Below are 15,198 nucleotides of genomic sequence, written 5' to 3' on the forward strand. Positions count from 1 at the left end.
TATTATAGCAAACTGGATCATAAATATTTCACAAAAAATGTATACCAAGATTTTTCCATGAAACATTTTTTAATTTAATAAGTGATTATTGAAGAGTCTATTGTACTAAAAACTATATATTAGACTCTAGAATGTAAAGATGTAAAATAATAATAGCTAGTATTTTGTAAGCACTTTCAAGCAATTTACTATTTCATTTAATTTCCACAACAACCTTATGTAGCAAGTATTAGCATTATTCCCTTTTTCTAAAAGGCACCTGAGGCACAGAGAAGTCACAAGGTAGGTGGTAGGACTGGACACAGTGCAAGTTGGTGGATTTATTTTTAGTACCTGTTTCCACTCTGTGCTAAAAAGTTGGAATGTGTGAGGTCATAGGAAGTAGAAGGAGAGGGTTGCCAGGGTGGATTGTCAGCTATGTTAAGTGCTATGGAGAGGTTGAAAGTAGGATCTTAAGGGGAAAACAAAAACAAAAAAGGAGATTAGACATTTAGTCATGGTTGCCCTTCAAGAATAAAGTTTTATAGGTGGGTAGAGGCAAAAAACAGATGGAAAGTCATGAGTATGTAGAAACAACATACATAGATTTTCTTTTGAGTTCTCAAACAAAAGAAAGAAGAAAAAGAGGATAGTAACCATAGGTATATGGCAGGATCATAAGAAGAAAGGGGTCCTTGAGCATTTGGGTTGATGCAGACGCAGGAGAGAAGGAATTCATATATGAAACAAAGTGCTAGAAAAGGGACCCTTCCTTTACACAGACAACAGTAACCAACAGTATCAAGAGATGACCCATGTAAAAGACAACATGACTTCCTCTGAGCTAGGAGAAAGCTCAGAGGGCTCTGGGGTCTATATCAGAGCCAATGGAGCCATCATCTAGAATATGGGGGTCAGTGGTAAAGTGAGGGGTAGGACAACAAGAGAATGGGAAGTGCCAGTAAGTGCAGAACTATGAAAATAGAGCACAGAGCAGCACTGGGAGCAGAAAAAGACTTCTGTGACCAGGCGGTATGATTGTATAGAATCCCTACTCAGCAAAAACTCTTTAGCTGCCCTACCTGGAGTGAAAGCAGGGGGACTGGGCCAGAAGTTGAACAACGGCAAAACAGGCAGAAAAGACAGGAAGGAGGCATTTGGGGAGGCTGGTGAGAAAGCTAGTGAATTGACCCTGACCAAGCAGAGAGTCAAATGAAACCACAAGAAGGCAGGGAAAATCTGAAAACTACAAGCTTATGTAAAGACAAAGGGCAAGTTCAGCAAGCCTGGAAAAATGGGGGAGGTGGAAGAAATGAGGTTTTCTGAGAACAAAATTTTAATATTCAAGAACTTGGAAGTGGAGAAGAACTGAGTGATAAGAACTAAAATATCTTTTTAAAGTCCACAGCATAGGCTGTTTATTGGTGACTAAAGTGAAGGTGAAGATAACCATTATTGGAATTGAGGTTGAGAAGTTTTGAGGTCATCATACGAGCAAAGCATTAATACTCAGGCTAGATCTTCAAAGATGATAGCAGGTATGATTTATAAGCTCCATGAACTAGATGCCAAAGAACTACTGTTAAATCATTCTTGTAGAAATGGTATTTTGTTGGAAGAATTTAGTTTATCTTACTAAGCAAGCTTAGTCTCTCTCTCACACACACATTTTGAAAATTATGCAGACTCTTTGGTGAGAATAATCTTTTTTTCTTTTTTTAAACTTTCAGATGTAAGCTCTGGTAGCTCAATGGATTGGGCTTACAAAAATGGAATACCCTATGCATTTGCCTTTGAACTACGTGACACTGGGCATTTTGGATTCTTACTCCCAGAGGTGCTCATCAGACCTACCTGTACAGAGACCATGCTGGCTGTGAAGAATATTACAATGCACCTGCTAAAGAAATGTCCCTGATAGGACCCAAGAGTTAGGTCAACCACCGAAGAGAGCTGATTTTGACCAAAGGTTGCTTGGCGCTGAATGGAAATTTTTTTTAAAGAGAAGGGCAACCTCTTATAGTGAACTTATCTATGAACTTTAAAAGGATTTCTCAGTGCAATTTGATACTTTGTAACAATACAAAATGGTAAAATTCAGGGCATACTCTAGTTTGTTATAAGAAAAAGCATCCCACTGGGTGTGGTGGTGCACACCTGTAATCCCAGTTACTCAGGAGGCTGAGGCAGGAGGATTGCAAGTTCAAGGCCAACTGGGCAACTTAGCAAAATCTGTCTCAAAATAAATTTTTCTTAAAAAGGACAGGAGTTGTACTTCAGTGGTACAGCACTTGCTTAGCATGTATGAGACCCTGGGTTTAATTCCTAGTACCACAAAAGAAAAGAAAAAGCATCCATTTTATGTCCCCTTAAGAGTCTTGATTATAGGGAATATTTTCAAATTCCTTTGTCTCAAGAAATATACAAATAAATTGTGGATTTCCCTTCAATAAATTTTAGGCCCTCATAAGACCTAGTTTATTAATGATATTTAATTATTTGGTTCTCATTTGAAATAGAAATTTGGGGAATTGAAAGAACTGACAGTTTTCTTAGTATAATATACACACAATCTTTAAAACCTCAGATTATTCACTTTCTCTTCCTCTGGCATTAGTATACCATACACTTATAAAAACACAGCAAAATACAGCAACTTGTGTTTAGACTCTGATAATGTCACTCAAAAAAATAGAATAACTGTTCATTGAGGTGTCAGACACAGAGTTAAGATTTTTACCCTAATAATCTCATTTCTTACAATATATATTTCAAATAAGGGAACTGAGGCTTAGAAAGGTAACAGCCTTCTGTTTCCAAGAAGAAGAAAGGAGCAGTATCTGCACTGCTGGAAATAACTAAAATTTATGGACAAAATATAATTTTTAAAATCATCTTATCATCTTACAATCATCAGACTGTAAAACTAGGAAATCTCAGGTCAGGCATTGAGTGAAGATAGGAACCTAGAAAGGTAAGCAATATACTGTTATCCTAAAAGCATTTGTCAAAACAGCTAAATACAGACTTCGATGCATTTTGAGGAATGGGACCAGAGAACAAAACCCAAAAGTTCTTCAAGTTGGGAATTTGAATAGTTTCTCCTCCTACCAGACTATGGGTTGTACCCTCCATGTCAGAAAGAACCCCATATTCCTTTTAATGAACCTCAGAGAAAACTGACCATTTCAAATTTTGGCAAGAGTGGAGTCAAGGGAAATCACCACTGAGAATTTGGAGCCACACATCAGCCTTCACACAGGTTCATGGCCCAGATTCAGACTATGTAAATAGTCTGATAAACCTCTAGCCACGAATTTAATGCAGATTAATCCCAGAATGGTAATACCCACAAGCATTTGGTAAAAGCAAATGCAAATCCTCTTAGAGGATTTGTCTGACCAAGATGTATCATGAACACCACCAGGATAAAGGAATATGCCTAAAAACTTCCAGAGGGGGAAAAAGACTTCAGACAGAGGAATGAGGCCTTAAGCAGCACCACCAAACTTGAAGCACCACCAAAACTTGAAGATGAAAGAAAAATGCCTTCAGAGTTCTGAGAAAAACCATACACACAAATCTAAACCCAATGAAACTGCTGATGAAAAATGAAGATAGGATGTAGGATAAGTGAGTCCTCTATTATTTAGTTTTCTCAGGAAGCTCCTAGAGGATATACTCTACCACAAAGAAAGAGCAAACCAATAGAAAGATGTATGTGCCAAGAACAGGATGAATACAACCCAGGAGACAGGTATGGAAAAAAATCTCAAGATAATGGTGAAGGAAAAGGTGCTAAGTGACAACTTCATGTCAGACTTCCAGAAAAACTTGGAGTAGGAGAACTAAAGACTTCTGGTGAATATGAAGATAAATGTGAAATGGAGAGAACACTTAAATATGTTCAGAGGCAATTTTTATTTATATTAGAGAACTAAGCAATTAATTCATAATAAAGACAGAAAACCAAGTGAATAAAAAAATATGTTTTTTTAACTGGTGAAAACAAAGAATTATAAATGAGAAGATATGGAATCCTAGTAATGCTATGTGCCTAAGTTATAAACAATACAGATTCAAAATAATGTTAGATATAAATATATAAGGATGATAGGAAGAGTGAAATGCATGTGAGAAGAAGGTATATAGGAGAGCTAAATCTTAATCTTCCATGGAAGGAAATCAATCTCTAAGGCTAAAAAAATCAAGAAATATATGTATAAGAATGTGGCTTTGAAATAAGGAAGTAAATGAAAAAAGAAAAAACTAAAATGATTAGAAATTTGGGGCCTAATGAATTGGGAGTGAGGATAGAACAAAGGACTATTGTTTTAACATAAGCCTTGTCATATTATTTAACATGCTTTTTTTTTCAGTTAGGAAATACACATACTAAAGAGCATATTCCTTTTAGAGGAAAATAATAATTTTTAAAAACAAATTTCTAATTACTCACCAATCTCTTTGATGTTTGTAAAATATATACACATTGTTTCTATAAGAATAATGCCAAAATTAAATCTTAAAAACTATTAAATAAGATTATATGGGAGGCTGGGGAGATAGCTTAGCTGGTAGAGTGCTTGCCTTGCTAGCACAAGGCCCTGGGTTCGAACCCCAGTACTGCAAAAAAAAAAAAAAAAAAAAAAAAAAGTTAAGATTGTATGGGAGTGCCTGGCACAGAAACTAAAATATTATATACAATGAAGAAATATTTAGTTTGTCTATGTTTTGCAAATCTTATTTATTAATTTATTTATTTTGCAGTAACAGTGATACATTTGCAGGAATGGATTTCAGAGACTTGGTCCTGCAAAAGAATAGTACACATGAGAATTTAAACTTCACTTGATCCCATCTGGTAATATATACTCAGAAATGGTCAGGAGGTAGGGGGTACTATACTACTTATTTGTTCCAGTAGACTAGGCAAAAGTCAAAATGTCCACAAAAATCAGAGGGCTAGAAGCTTATAAAAACCCCCAAGAATGGAAAGATGCTACTTCTCAAATGATGTAACAAGATGCACATCAACAAGCTGGTCTCATCTGGTGACTTTCATGGATCCCAATGACAGGAAACTTTTCCCTTTGACTAGCAACATGCCATAGTTCCTGCTTTGTTGGCAACCTGTATCAGATCCTCTGCCGGTGTCTACTGATGACTTTCCATCAAACATCACCCCTATAACAACCAAACAAAAATCAACTTTTCAGGGTGGGAAAAAAGTCAAAGAATTTACAGATAGCCCTCCAAGTTCTTTGGTAAGTACATTACTCACATCCATCCCTATTAAGCCCTATTGTAATAAGAGCTATAGGCAAGTTAATACCAAGAACTAAAATTTATTTTATTTGTCCTTACTTGTCACATAACATAGTTGCTAAGAGCGTTTTTTTTTTTAATCAAAATAAGGATAACAGAAAATATAGAATTGGAATAATCCACAAACTCCATGGTAGTTTCTTTATTATTCATATGTAGATTTGAAATAAAATTTTCTCCTTGATGAACCTCATGCAAATCTTTTCAATGATTACTCTCACATTTCAGTAACACTGTATATATACATTTTATGGCTCAAGTTCTATAAGTGGGCATTTTAATATTTATAGGATATTTTCATTTTTAATCTTTTAAACTAAGCCACAAAATGTAATGTGGGATGATTTGTGTTTGAGGCACTCTGCTAGGTACTGTGTGTGAGGAACAGAAGTGTTATGTTTATGTCAATACTTACTTAAGAATATAAAAATTTCTTCAACTCAAAGCACAAGCATTTTTAAAAATAGCTTGGCAAGATATATTTCCCCCCACTATTATAAAAGTAATTTTATAGATTCGTGCTATATTGAGTTTTAATTCTCAACTTCATCAGATTTATCAAGTATTTTAGTTTCTTAGGGCTAACGAATAAAGCACCACAAATTGGGTAGTTTAAAACAAGAGGAATTTATTGTCTCACAGTTGTGGAAGCTAGAAGTCCAATACCAAGATGTCAGCAGGGCCATGCTCCCTCAGAAATGTTTAGGGGGATCTTTCCTTGCCTCTTTCTAGCTTCTGGTGCTTTGTCATAAATCTTTGGTATTCCTTGACTTGCCATTGCATAACTCTCAAGTCTGCCTGGTCTCCCATGGCATTGTCTGTGTGTCTCTGTCTTCATATGCCCAGCTTCTTGTAAGAATACCAGTCATGCTGGATAGGGGCCTACTCCACTATGGCATTCTAATGAATTTTATTTGCAATAAACCTATTTCCAACCAGGGTCACATTCTTAGGCATATGAAACATATTTTTTGAGTTTTAACACTCCCCATCATTTTTTAATTTACTACCAATAGAAACAGAACAAGCTACTCCTTATAATTTACCTTTTTAAATAATAAAATTATAGTTCAAATTATTATGTTCTCTTCTTAACAGGAAATTTGTTGGTTTTAGTTAGAGTTGTCTGCTACCTTAGCTCTCAATAATTTTTTTGGACTGGTTCATCATAGGAAGTATTTACAGTTAAGTTATACTCGATCAAATCTAATTGGTTAAATCAGAATTCTATGCAACATTAAAGTTGTAGATTAAGCACAGTAACTATATGAGCAATTTAATGGAATATTTTCATGAATCAGATAAGAATATTGCATAATAAACCTGAACACAACTACACTGAATACCTAATATATCACAAAGTACATTGCACTGAGAACTACTGAAACATATGAATAATGCACATGAAAATAAGGTAACCTGATGATCTTCAAAGGCCAATCCTAATTAACCCCTCATTTCCAACCCCACCCTGTTTCTGCAGTTGTGACTTCTAGGACTATACCCCCAACTCCCCAGTGGGTGACCTGTGGGGACCTCTGCCTAAGGAGTCCATTCTTACTGCACCAGCCCAGGATAGGTGAGGCAAGCACATCCAATTATATAGTATGTGGATGCTATAATCGGCCTTATAATTTAGTGATGAGTTAAACAAAGAAGCTAGCTTCATGACTTATCCACATAACACTGAAAACAGTGGACTCTAAATTTCAAACTGACTCAAGAGTAAATGCTTCCCCAGTGAAAGATAACAGTCCAGTGAGCTGCTCACCAAGTGTGCCCAATGTGGAAGAAATAATTTTCAACAACCAAATGATTGGTGATGGGATCATTATTGCTGTGGTTTGAATGTGTTCCCCAAAAGTTCATGTGTTGCAAACTTAATTCTCTAATTCATATCTTAACAGTGGAGATAGGGCCTTTTGGAAGCAATTAAGATTAGATGAGGGAAGGGTCCCATGATAGCATAGTGACTTTATAAGAGGAAGAGAAATCTGAGCTAACAGATTTGCTGTCTCACCATATGATGCCCTCCACCTTGTTTTAATGCTTGTTTTATAGAAGGCCAACACCATGCTCTTCCGACCTCCAAAACAGTGAGTTAAATAAACTTTTACTCATTGTAAATCACCTAGTCTGTGGAATTCAGTTATACCAATAGAAAACAAACTAAAACAGTATTGAATTTCTGCTATACCTATACTTTTGTCAGAGGCATGATTTCCTACTGTCCTAGATAGAATTCTTTAGTAATTTAGAACTGTGTTCAATATTCTAAAGAAGACTATCTGATGTCTGGTAAGCAGAAATTGTGTTGCTGGATGTATTTATATCCAGCTACCTATTTCGAATAATATCAATCTGAAATATCATGTAAAGTTTTCATTCGGTGGAGCAGCAAATGTGAATAGGTGGTTTAGTTGTTTTGTATCAGGGTCAACAAAATTTCATGAAAGAATGAGTATTTGAAGTAAGTGTCACTGTACTTGTCACAAGCTATAACAGGGAATGCATTAAGGGTATCCTAAAGAGGCAGCACTGAACTAAAGAGGAGCATCTAAGAATCAACTATTTGTGACAATCATTATTATTCACTCCCACAGAATTAATTCTGTACTGAGAACTGGAAATCAAATCAACTTTTTTTAGACTCAGAAATGTAAATACTATAAATTTTCAGTTATGCAAGACAAATTTTAGAGGTCTGTTATACAACATCATGCCTATAGTTAACAATATGTGTGCATTTAATATGTTTTTTTAAGGAGGTGCCATGTAGAATTCATATGGCGGGGGAAAAAATGGGCCATATTCCTGCTGCAGAAATGGCAATGTCAGGCTGGGGGCAGCAGCAGTGTTCCTTGGTGTTTGTGACAATAAAGGGAGCTGTAGTTAAACTCTTCAGATCCCTTCTGCAGCCTTTAGTTAGACTTCATTTCTTTTTTTTTTTTTTAATTTTGTTTGTTCTAATTAGTTGTACATGACAGTAGAATGCATTTATACATTTTGATAGCTCATACATAAATGGAGTGTAATCTCTCATTTTTCTGATTATACATGTTGCAGGATCACATTGGTCATGCAGTCATACATGTACATGAGGTAATAATGATCATTTCTGAACTCAGCTTTGAGCTGGTTCTCTCATAAATGTCCATATAATAACCTCCTTTTCTATTTAATCAGCCAGCATCAACTTTTACACATAATACACTTTCTAAAAACTCTATTGGTTTGAATATGAGAATAATGGCTCAGTTTTCCACACTTACTCTAATTTTATATCTAACCCAGGCATTGCCTGCTGGATAATGTTACTTATAGATTTTAATCTAGAGCTTTTAGTTCTAGACTAAGGGAGGGGTGGTGGGGAGTACAGCTTTGTTTCCAAAAGATTAATGGAAAAGGCCATAGTAAACCATGGAATAGGCTGTTCTTCAAAACCCTAAGTGTAATTTGTTCTTGTAAAGAGAGAGCAGAATGAGATAAGAAGTATAACTGGCTTTATATTTAGAAAAGTTCTAATTAGCAGTCCTGGGTCTCCAGAAGAATCCTCCTTTAGTTTTTAATCTGTAAAATGGGAATAACAAAACCCACATTACATGTGTATTATGAGGATGAAAGGAGGGAACACATAGAAAACAGCAGCAAATCCACACCAAGCAAGGTTTTGTAAATTTTATGACTATGTAAAAGCATACAGTAGACTTTTTTACTGGAGGGTGAAATGTTAATCTAATCAAATTATGCTGAGTTCTTCATTGACTATGTATAAATGATCGTTAGTTTTCACTCTGATTCATTTTTCTCACACTCAAGCTACAGGATACTTTGTTTAACTAATTAGGAAATTCATTTTTTTCCATTGACAACTTTTGACGAAGTATATCACCTTGGGGGAAAAATAGTGTTTCAACAAATAACTCCTCTAATTCATTTAAACATTGGTTTTAAGAGGAGGAAATATTTCTCTTTGGCATTCCGTGGATAAGTATTTTATTCTTAAAAACCTAAACTAACTAGGCTAAAATAATTATTGGATACACTTACCACCCTGTGACTATAGCAAACAAGCAATCTCTCAGAGAAAAATCCATGTCCCAAGAGAATCTGTGCATTTATTCAATAAATATTTATTGGATAACTGCTATGTAATTGATACTGTTTTCTGTCAAGGTAATCCACAAGTAAAATTACAAAGAGAATACAGTTCGCATCAATGCCTTCTCTCTCAGCAATTTCTCTGTCCCCTCTGGATAACCAGCATGCCCTGCAACCTTTAATTACCCAGGAAACCCTTCCACTACCAACACTCCTTTCTTCAGGTCACAGGTCATTTCTGGACCTGAGCTCTGCCTGTGGCTTCAAGTCTATGCATAAGAAGGAGAAAGTCATCTCTCTGGTTCTGGCAGTAAGCCACACAATCACACTCTGAATTATATCCCAAAATGTTAAAAATCATTGGGCCTCATGTGCACACACAGCTTGCATTTTTTAACCAATTAAGTTTTTCCTTCTGTATTACCTGCCTTTTGGGATTTGACCACAACAGGGTCCTGATTAAACTATATTACCATGTAGTAGAGACATATGGTACTTAAAGGTTGCTTTGCTTTTTCCTCAGAAACATAAAAGGAGCCAAGATGTGTAACACATTACTTTTCTTTTTCTGTCCTATTCTCAATGTAGAAATCTAAGCAGCTGCTCTCACAGCCAATAACTAACCTAATAATTATTCTTCAACATGGGGGAAATAAAAAAGAAGTCTCTGGGAACTTCATTTATCAAAGAACTGTGTTCCATGCATTTGTACTCAAAGAATTTCAACAATGGATCTTGTAATAATAATATCTGAAAAGTGCTTTAATTTTTTTGAAGTACTTTATGCTTTTTAGTATACTGACAATATCTCTTGGGAATTTACATATTAACACCAGAATGCAACCTGCATACTAAGCCTTGCTCAATAATTACTTGGTGATTGACTAATTGCTATATAATCATTTGTAAAAATTGAAGCACAGAATATTTAAGTGGTTTGAGTATGGTTTCTTGTCCCATTAGTGGTAAAACAGAATATAATCCAAGTTCTTACACTTTCTAAAAAAATTATTATTAAAGTTTTCAAACACACAAAGATAGTATGGTATGATAAATGCCATCACTAAGTTACAGCAATGATTAACATTTTATCTTACCAAACTTATTTCATATTTCCCCTTCCAATTTTTTCTTGTTGCACCATTTCAAAGTAAATCATAGACATGTCATTTTCACCCATAAGTACTTCAACACATAGTATCTGTAATAAGATAGTTCTTAGACTTTATATGCATTTGTGGTAGATCAGCAATCTCCAAACAGTGGCCAAAAGACTCAGATATTCAGCAAAAATTTCTAGTTAAAAACAAAATTTCTAGAACTCTTCTTTCATTCTTTCCTTGTATATTGCTTTCTTGTGTATTTCTCTCACTTGAGGTATTCCAACGACAACAACAAAAAGTAATCCAAGGCACTTGGTGAAACCAACAGAATACCTAAATAAACCCTTGAACTTCACTTGTTCACTTGGTTTTAGTTACTTGTTTTTATCACCAATTTTAAAGGTCACCTAGCTAGGTAGCACACTCCTGTTAGCTTTACTAACACCTCTACCCATAGTCACAATGGTAATGGTAGCCTAAGTGGTTTTTCAAGAACTTGGAGGTAGCTCAAAACAGTTGAAACCACTGATCCTTCACTTGCACCTACAAAAGCATCAAATTGGTAACCATTTTACATCAGAGGGCCAAAAACTCTATCCTCAGAACATACTCATGTTGCCATTTCCTTAACACATGCCCTGTGAAGGATCATGCAGATTGATTATGCCTAGGCAAAATACCAATTATTTCACTTTTCCTTACCTCCAGTCACGTTTCCCCAGGCCTCAGACCATCCTGTTTCTTTATCCCATAAATACCTCTCACTCTACTCTTGGGAAGGAAGGTTTGAGATTTGGGATTCCCACCTCAGGTTTGTCCACCTCATGAATAAACTTTTCTGTTGCAAAAGTTGTCATTTCAATGATTGAAAAACTCCATAGCAGGCAAAATGGACCTGATTTAGTAACACTGGTGCTGGACCTCCCAAGATGGCAGTGTACATCATGGTGATTGTCAAGGAGCATCACCCTCTTCAACTCTGCAGCTTTCTACAAACTGAAGTTCTGCTCCATGTCCCTAAACATGGTAGAAAAGAGGATCACCACCATAGGGTATGCCTTGGGGGACCAGAGGGAGCTCCACCTGGACCCACTCTACCCTACAGAAGACTACAAGTCATAGTGGCCAGCTCCAAAGTGAAGCTGGTCATGGTGGTAGATTCCTCCAACACAGCCCTTCAAAACATCTGCAGTGTGTTCCAAAAGATGCTTAACTCCAGCACAGCTGTGATTTGCAATCCCTTCTATAACTCTGGGGACCTCATCCAATCTAGGATCTTTGATAGTGTAATGGCGGCAATGATGATACGGGTCTGTTGAGTAAGAATTCTCTGCCATTATCTCAAAGAGAAGCATTCTATATATAACTGTGTCATGGAAATGTACACTTATCATCATTGCCTCTCCCTGAATGTAACCGATGTGCTATTGGAAAGTCAAGGCCTTGTGCCTGGTACCTCTCAACTAACAGTTGAGATGGAAAGGCTGGCGGGGGGGCGGAGGGGGAGGCAGTCGATCCAAATCAGTAAGCCAATAAATAGAATAGCAAAACAGATCAACAATTTTGGTGATAGAAATATAAAATATCAACTTCACAATTACTTTAAACATTTTAACATTTTCCAGGTCTATGAAGAGCACAAGCAAACACCTCTTTTTTCTTCCTCCAAGGCCATGATATCCCTGGAAAAGTCATGGCATGGAAGTTGTTCTAGGTACACCAAAAATCCTGAGATTATGTGAAGACTGTATGTATACCAAATTTGCTGAGGAAATTGTAGCAGTGGCTAATGAAGTATAAATAAAATCCCAACTGACTCTTCTTGTTAAATATTTATTTGGTATAAAATTTTTTTTTTTGGCTATTTTTTTTTTATTGTAAACAAATGGGATACATGTTGTTTCTCTGTCTGTACATGGCGTAAAGGCATACCATTCGTGTAATCATAAATTTACATAGGGTAATGTTGTTTGATTCATTCTGCCATTTTTTCCCTTCCCCCCCACCCCTCCCACCCCTCCCCTCCATCTATACAGTCCTTCCTTCCTCCATTCCTACCCCCTCCCTAAACCCAACTCCAACCCCAACACTAACCCTTCCCACCCCCCATTATGTGTCATCATCCACTTATTAGCGATATCATTCTTCCTTTGGTTTTTTGAGATTGGCTTATCTCACTTAGCATGATATTCTCCAGTTTTCATCCATTTGCCTGCAAATGCCATAATTTTATCATTCTTTATGGCTGAGTAATATTCCATTGTATATATATATACCACATTTTCTTTATCTATTCATCAATTGAAGGACATCTAGGTTAGTTCCACAATCTGGCTATTGTGAATTGAGCAGCTATGAACATTGATGTGGCTGTATCTCTGTAATATGCTGATTTTAAGTCCTTTGGGTATAGGCCGAGGAGTGGGAAGCTGGGTCAAATGGTGGTTCCATTCCAAGTTTTCTAAGGAATCTCCACACTGCTTTCCAGAGTGGCTGCACTAATTTGCAGCCCCACCAGCAATGTAAGAGTGTACCTTTCTCCCCACATCCTCGCCAACACCTGTTGTTGCTTGTATTCTTGATAATCGACATTCTAATTGGGGTGAGATGGAATCTTAGGGTGGTTTTGATTTGCATTTCTCTTATTACTAGAGATGTTGAACATTTTTCCATATGTTTGTTGATTACTTGTATATCTTCTTCTGTGAAGTGTCTATTCATTTCTTTAGCCCATTTGTCAATTGGATTATTTACATTCTTGGTGTAGAGTTTTTTGAGTTCTTTATAGATTCTGGAGATTAGCGCTCTATCTGAAGTATGATTGGCAAAGATTTTCTCCCACTCTGTAGGCTCTTTCTTCGCATTGCTGATAGTTTCCTTTGCTGAGAGAAAGCTTTTTAGTTTGAATCTATCCCAGTTATTCATTCTTGCTTTTATTTCTTGTGCTATGGGAGTCCTGTTGAGGAAGTCTGGTCCTAAGCCGACATGTTGAAGCTCTGGACCTACTTTTTCTTCTATAAGATGCAAGGTCTCTGGTCTGATTCTGAGGTCCTTAATCCATTTTGAGTTTACTTTCGTGCATGGTGAGAGATATGGGTTTAGTTTCATTATGTTGCATATGGATTTCCAATTCTCCCAGCACCATTTGTTGAAGAGGCTATCTTTTCTCCATTGCATATTGTTGGAACCTTTGTCTAGTATGAGAAAATTGTATTTATTTGGGTTTGTGTCCGTGTCCTTTATTCTGTACCATTGATCCACCTTTCTATTTTGGTACCAATACCATGCCGTTTTTGTTACTATTGCTTTGTAGTAGAGTTGAAGATCTGGTATTGCGATAACCCCTGCTTCACTCTTTCTGCCAAGGATTGCTTTAGCTATTCTGGGTTTTTTATTCTTCCAGATGAATTTCATAATTGCTTGCTCTATTTCTGTAAGGTACATCATTGGGATTTTCATTGGAATTGCATTGAATCTGTATAGCACTTTTGGTAGTATGGCCATTTTGACAATATTAATTCTGCCTATCCAGGAACATGGGAGATCTTTCCATCTTCTAAGGTTTTCTTTAATTTCTTTCTTTAGTGTTCTGTAGTTCTCATTGTAGAGGTCTTTCACCTCTTTTGTGAGATTGATTCCCAAATACTTTATTTTTTCCGAAGCTATTGTGAATGGGGTAGTTTTCCTAATTTCTCTTTCTGAAGATTCATCGCTTATGTATAAAAATGCCTTAGATTTATGTGCATTGATCTTATATCCCGCTACTTTACTGAATTCACTTATGAGATCTAAAAGTTTTCTGGTGGAATTTCCTGGTTCCTCTAAGTATACAATCATATCATCAGCAAATAGGGATAGTTTGAGTTCTTCTTTTCCTATTCGTATCCCTTTAATTTCTTTGGTCTGTCTAATTGCTCTGGCTAGAGTTTCAAGGACAATGTTGAATAGAAGTGGTGAAAGAGGGCATCCCTGCCTTGTTCCAGTTTTTAGAGGGAATGCTTTCAGTTTTTCACCATTTAGAATGATATTAGCCATGGGCTTAGCGTAGATGGCCTTTACAATGTTAAGGAATGTTCCCACTATCCCTATTTTTTCTAGTGTTTTGAGCATGAAGGGGTGCTGTATTTTATCAAATGCTTTTTCTGCATCTTTCAAAATAATCATGTGATTCTTGACTTTAAGTCTATTGATATGGTGAATTACACTTATTGATTTCCTGATGTTGAACCAACCTTGCATCCCTGGGATGAAACCCACTTAATCATGGTGCACTATCTTTTTAATATGTTCTTGTATGCGATTTGCTAAAATTTTGTTTAGAATTTTTGCGTCGATGTTCATTAAGGATATTGGTCTGAAATTTTCTTTCCTCGATGTGTCTCTGTCTGGTTTAGGAATCAGGGTAATATTGGCTTCATAGAATGAGTTTGGAAGAGTTCCCTCCTCTTCTATTTTCTGGAATACTTTGAGAAGTATTGGAATGAGCTCTTCTTTAAAAGTTTTGTAGAACTCGACTAAGAACGCATCTGGTCCTGGACTTTTCTTTGTTGGAAGGCTTTTGATGACTTCTTCTATTTCATTACTTGAAATTGGTCTATTTAAATTGTGTATGTCCTCCTCGTTCAGTTTAAGCAATTCATATGTCTCTAGAAACCTGTTGAAGTCTTCGAAATTTTCTATTTTGTTG

At 36.2% G+C, this 15,198-nt stretch overlaps 1 protein-coding gene and 1 pseudogene across 1 annotated transcript in view; both read left to right on the forward strand.

Moving 5' to 3' along the window:
* The window catches only part of Cpa6 (carboxypeptidase A6), a 330,677-nt gene extending 328,563 nt beyond the window's left edge, over positions 1–2,114 (forward strand). The window contains exon 11 of the mRNA XM_047519692.1: positions 1,710–2,114. Within this exon, the coding sequence (XP_047375648.1) occupies positions 1,710–1,897 (188 nt within the window). The 3' untranslated portion in view covers positions 1,898–2,114. The remainder of the gene's footprint in view (positions 1–1,709) is intronic.
* Positions 2,115–11,440: 9,326 nt separating this feature from the next.
* On the forward strand, positions 11,441–11,830 carry LOC124965080 (trafficking protein particle complex subunit 2-like protein; annotated as a pseudogene).
* The last annotated feature ends 3,368 nt before the right edge of the window (positions 11,831–15,198 follow it).

The sequence above is a fragment of the Sciurus carolinensis genome, chromosome 1, assembly GCF_902686445.1.
Source record: "Sciurus carolinensis chromosome 1, mSciCar1.2, whole genome shotgun sequence".
NCBI lineage: Eukaryota > Metazoa > Chordata > Mammalia > Rodentia > Sciuridae > Sciurus > Sciurus carolinensis.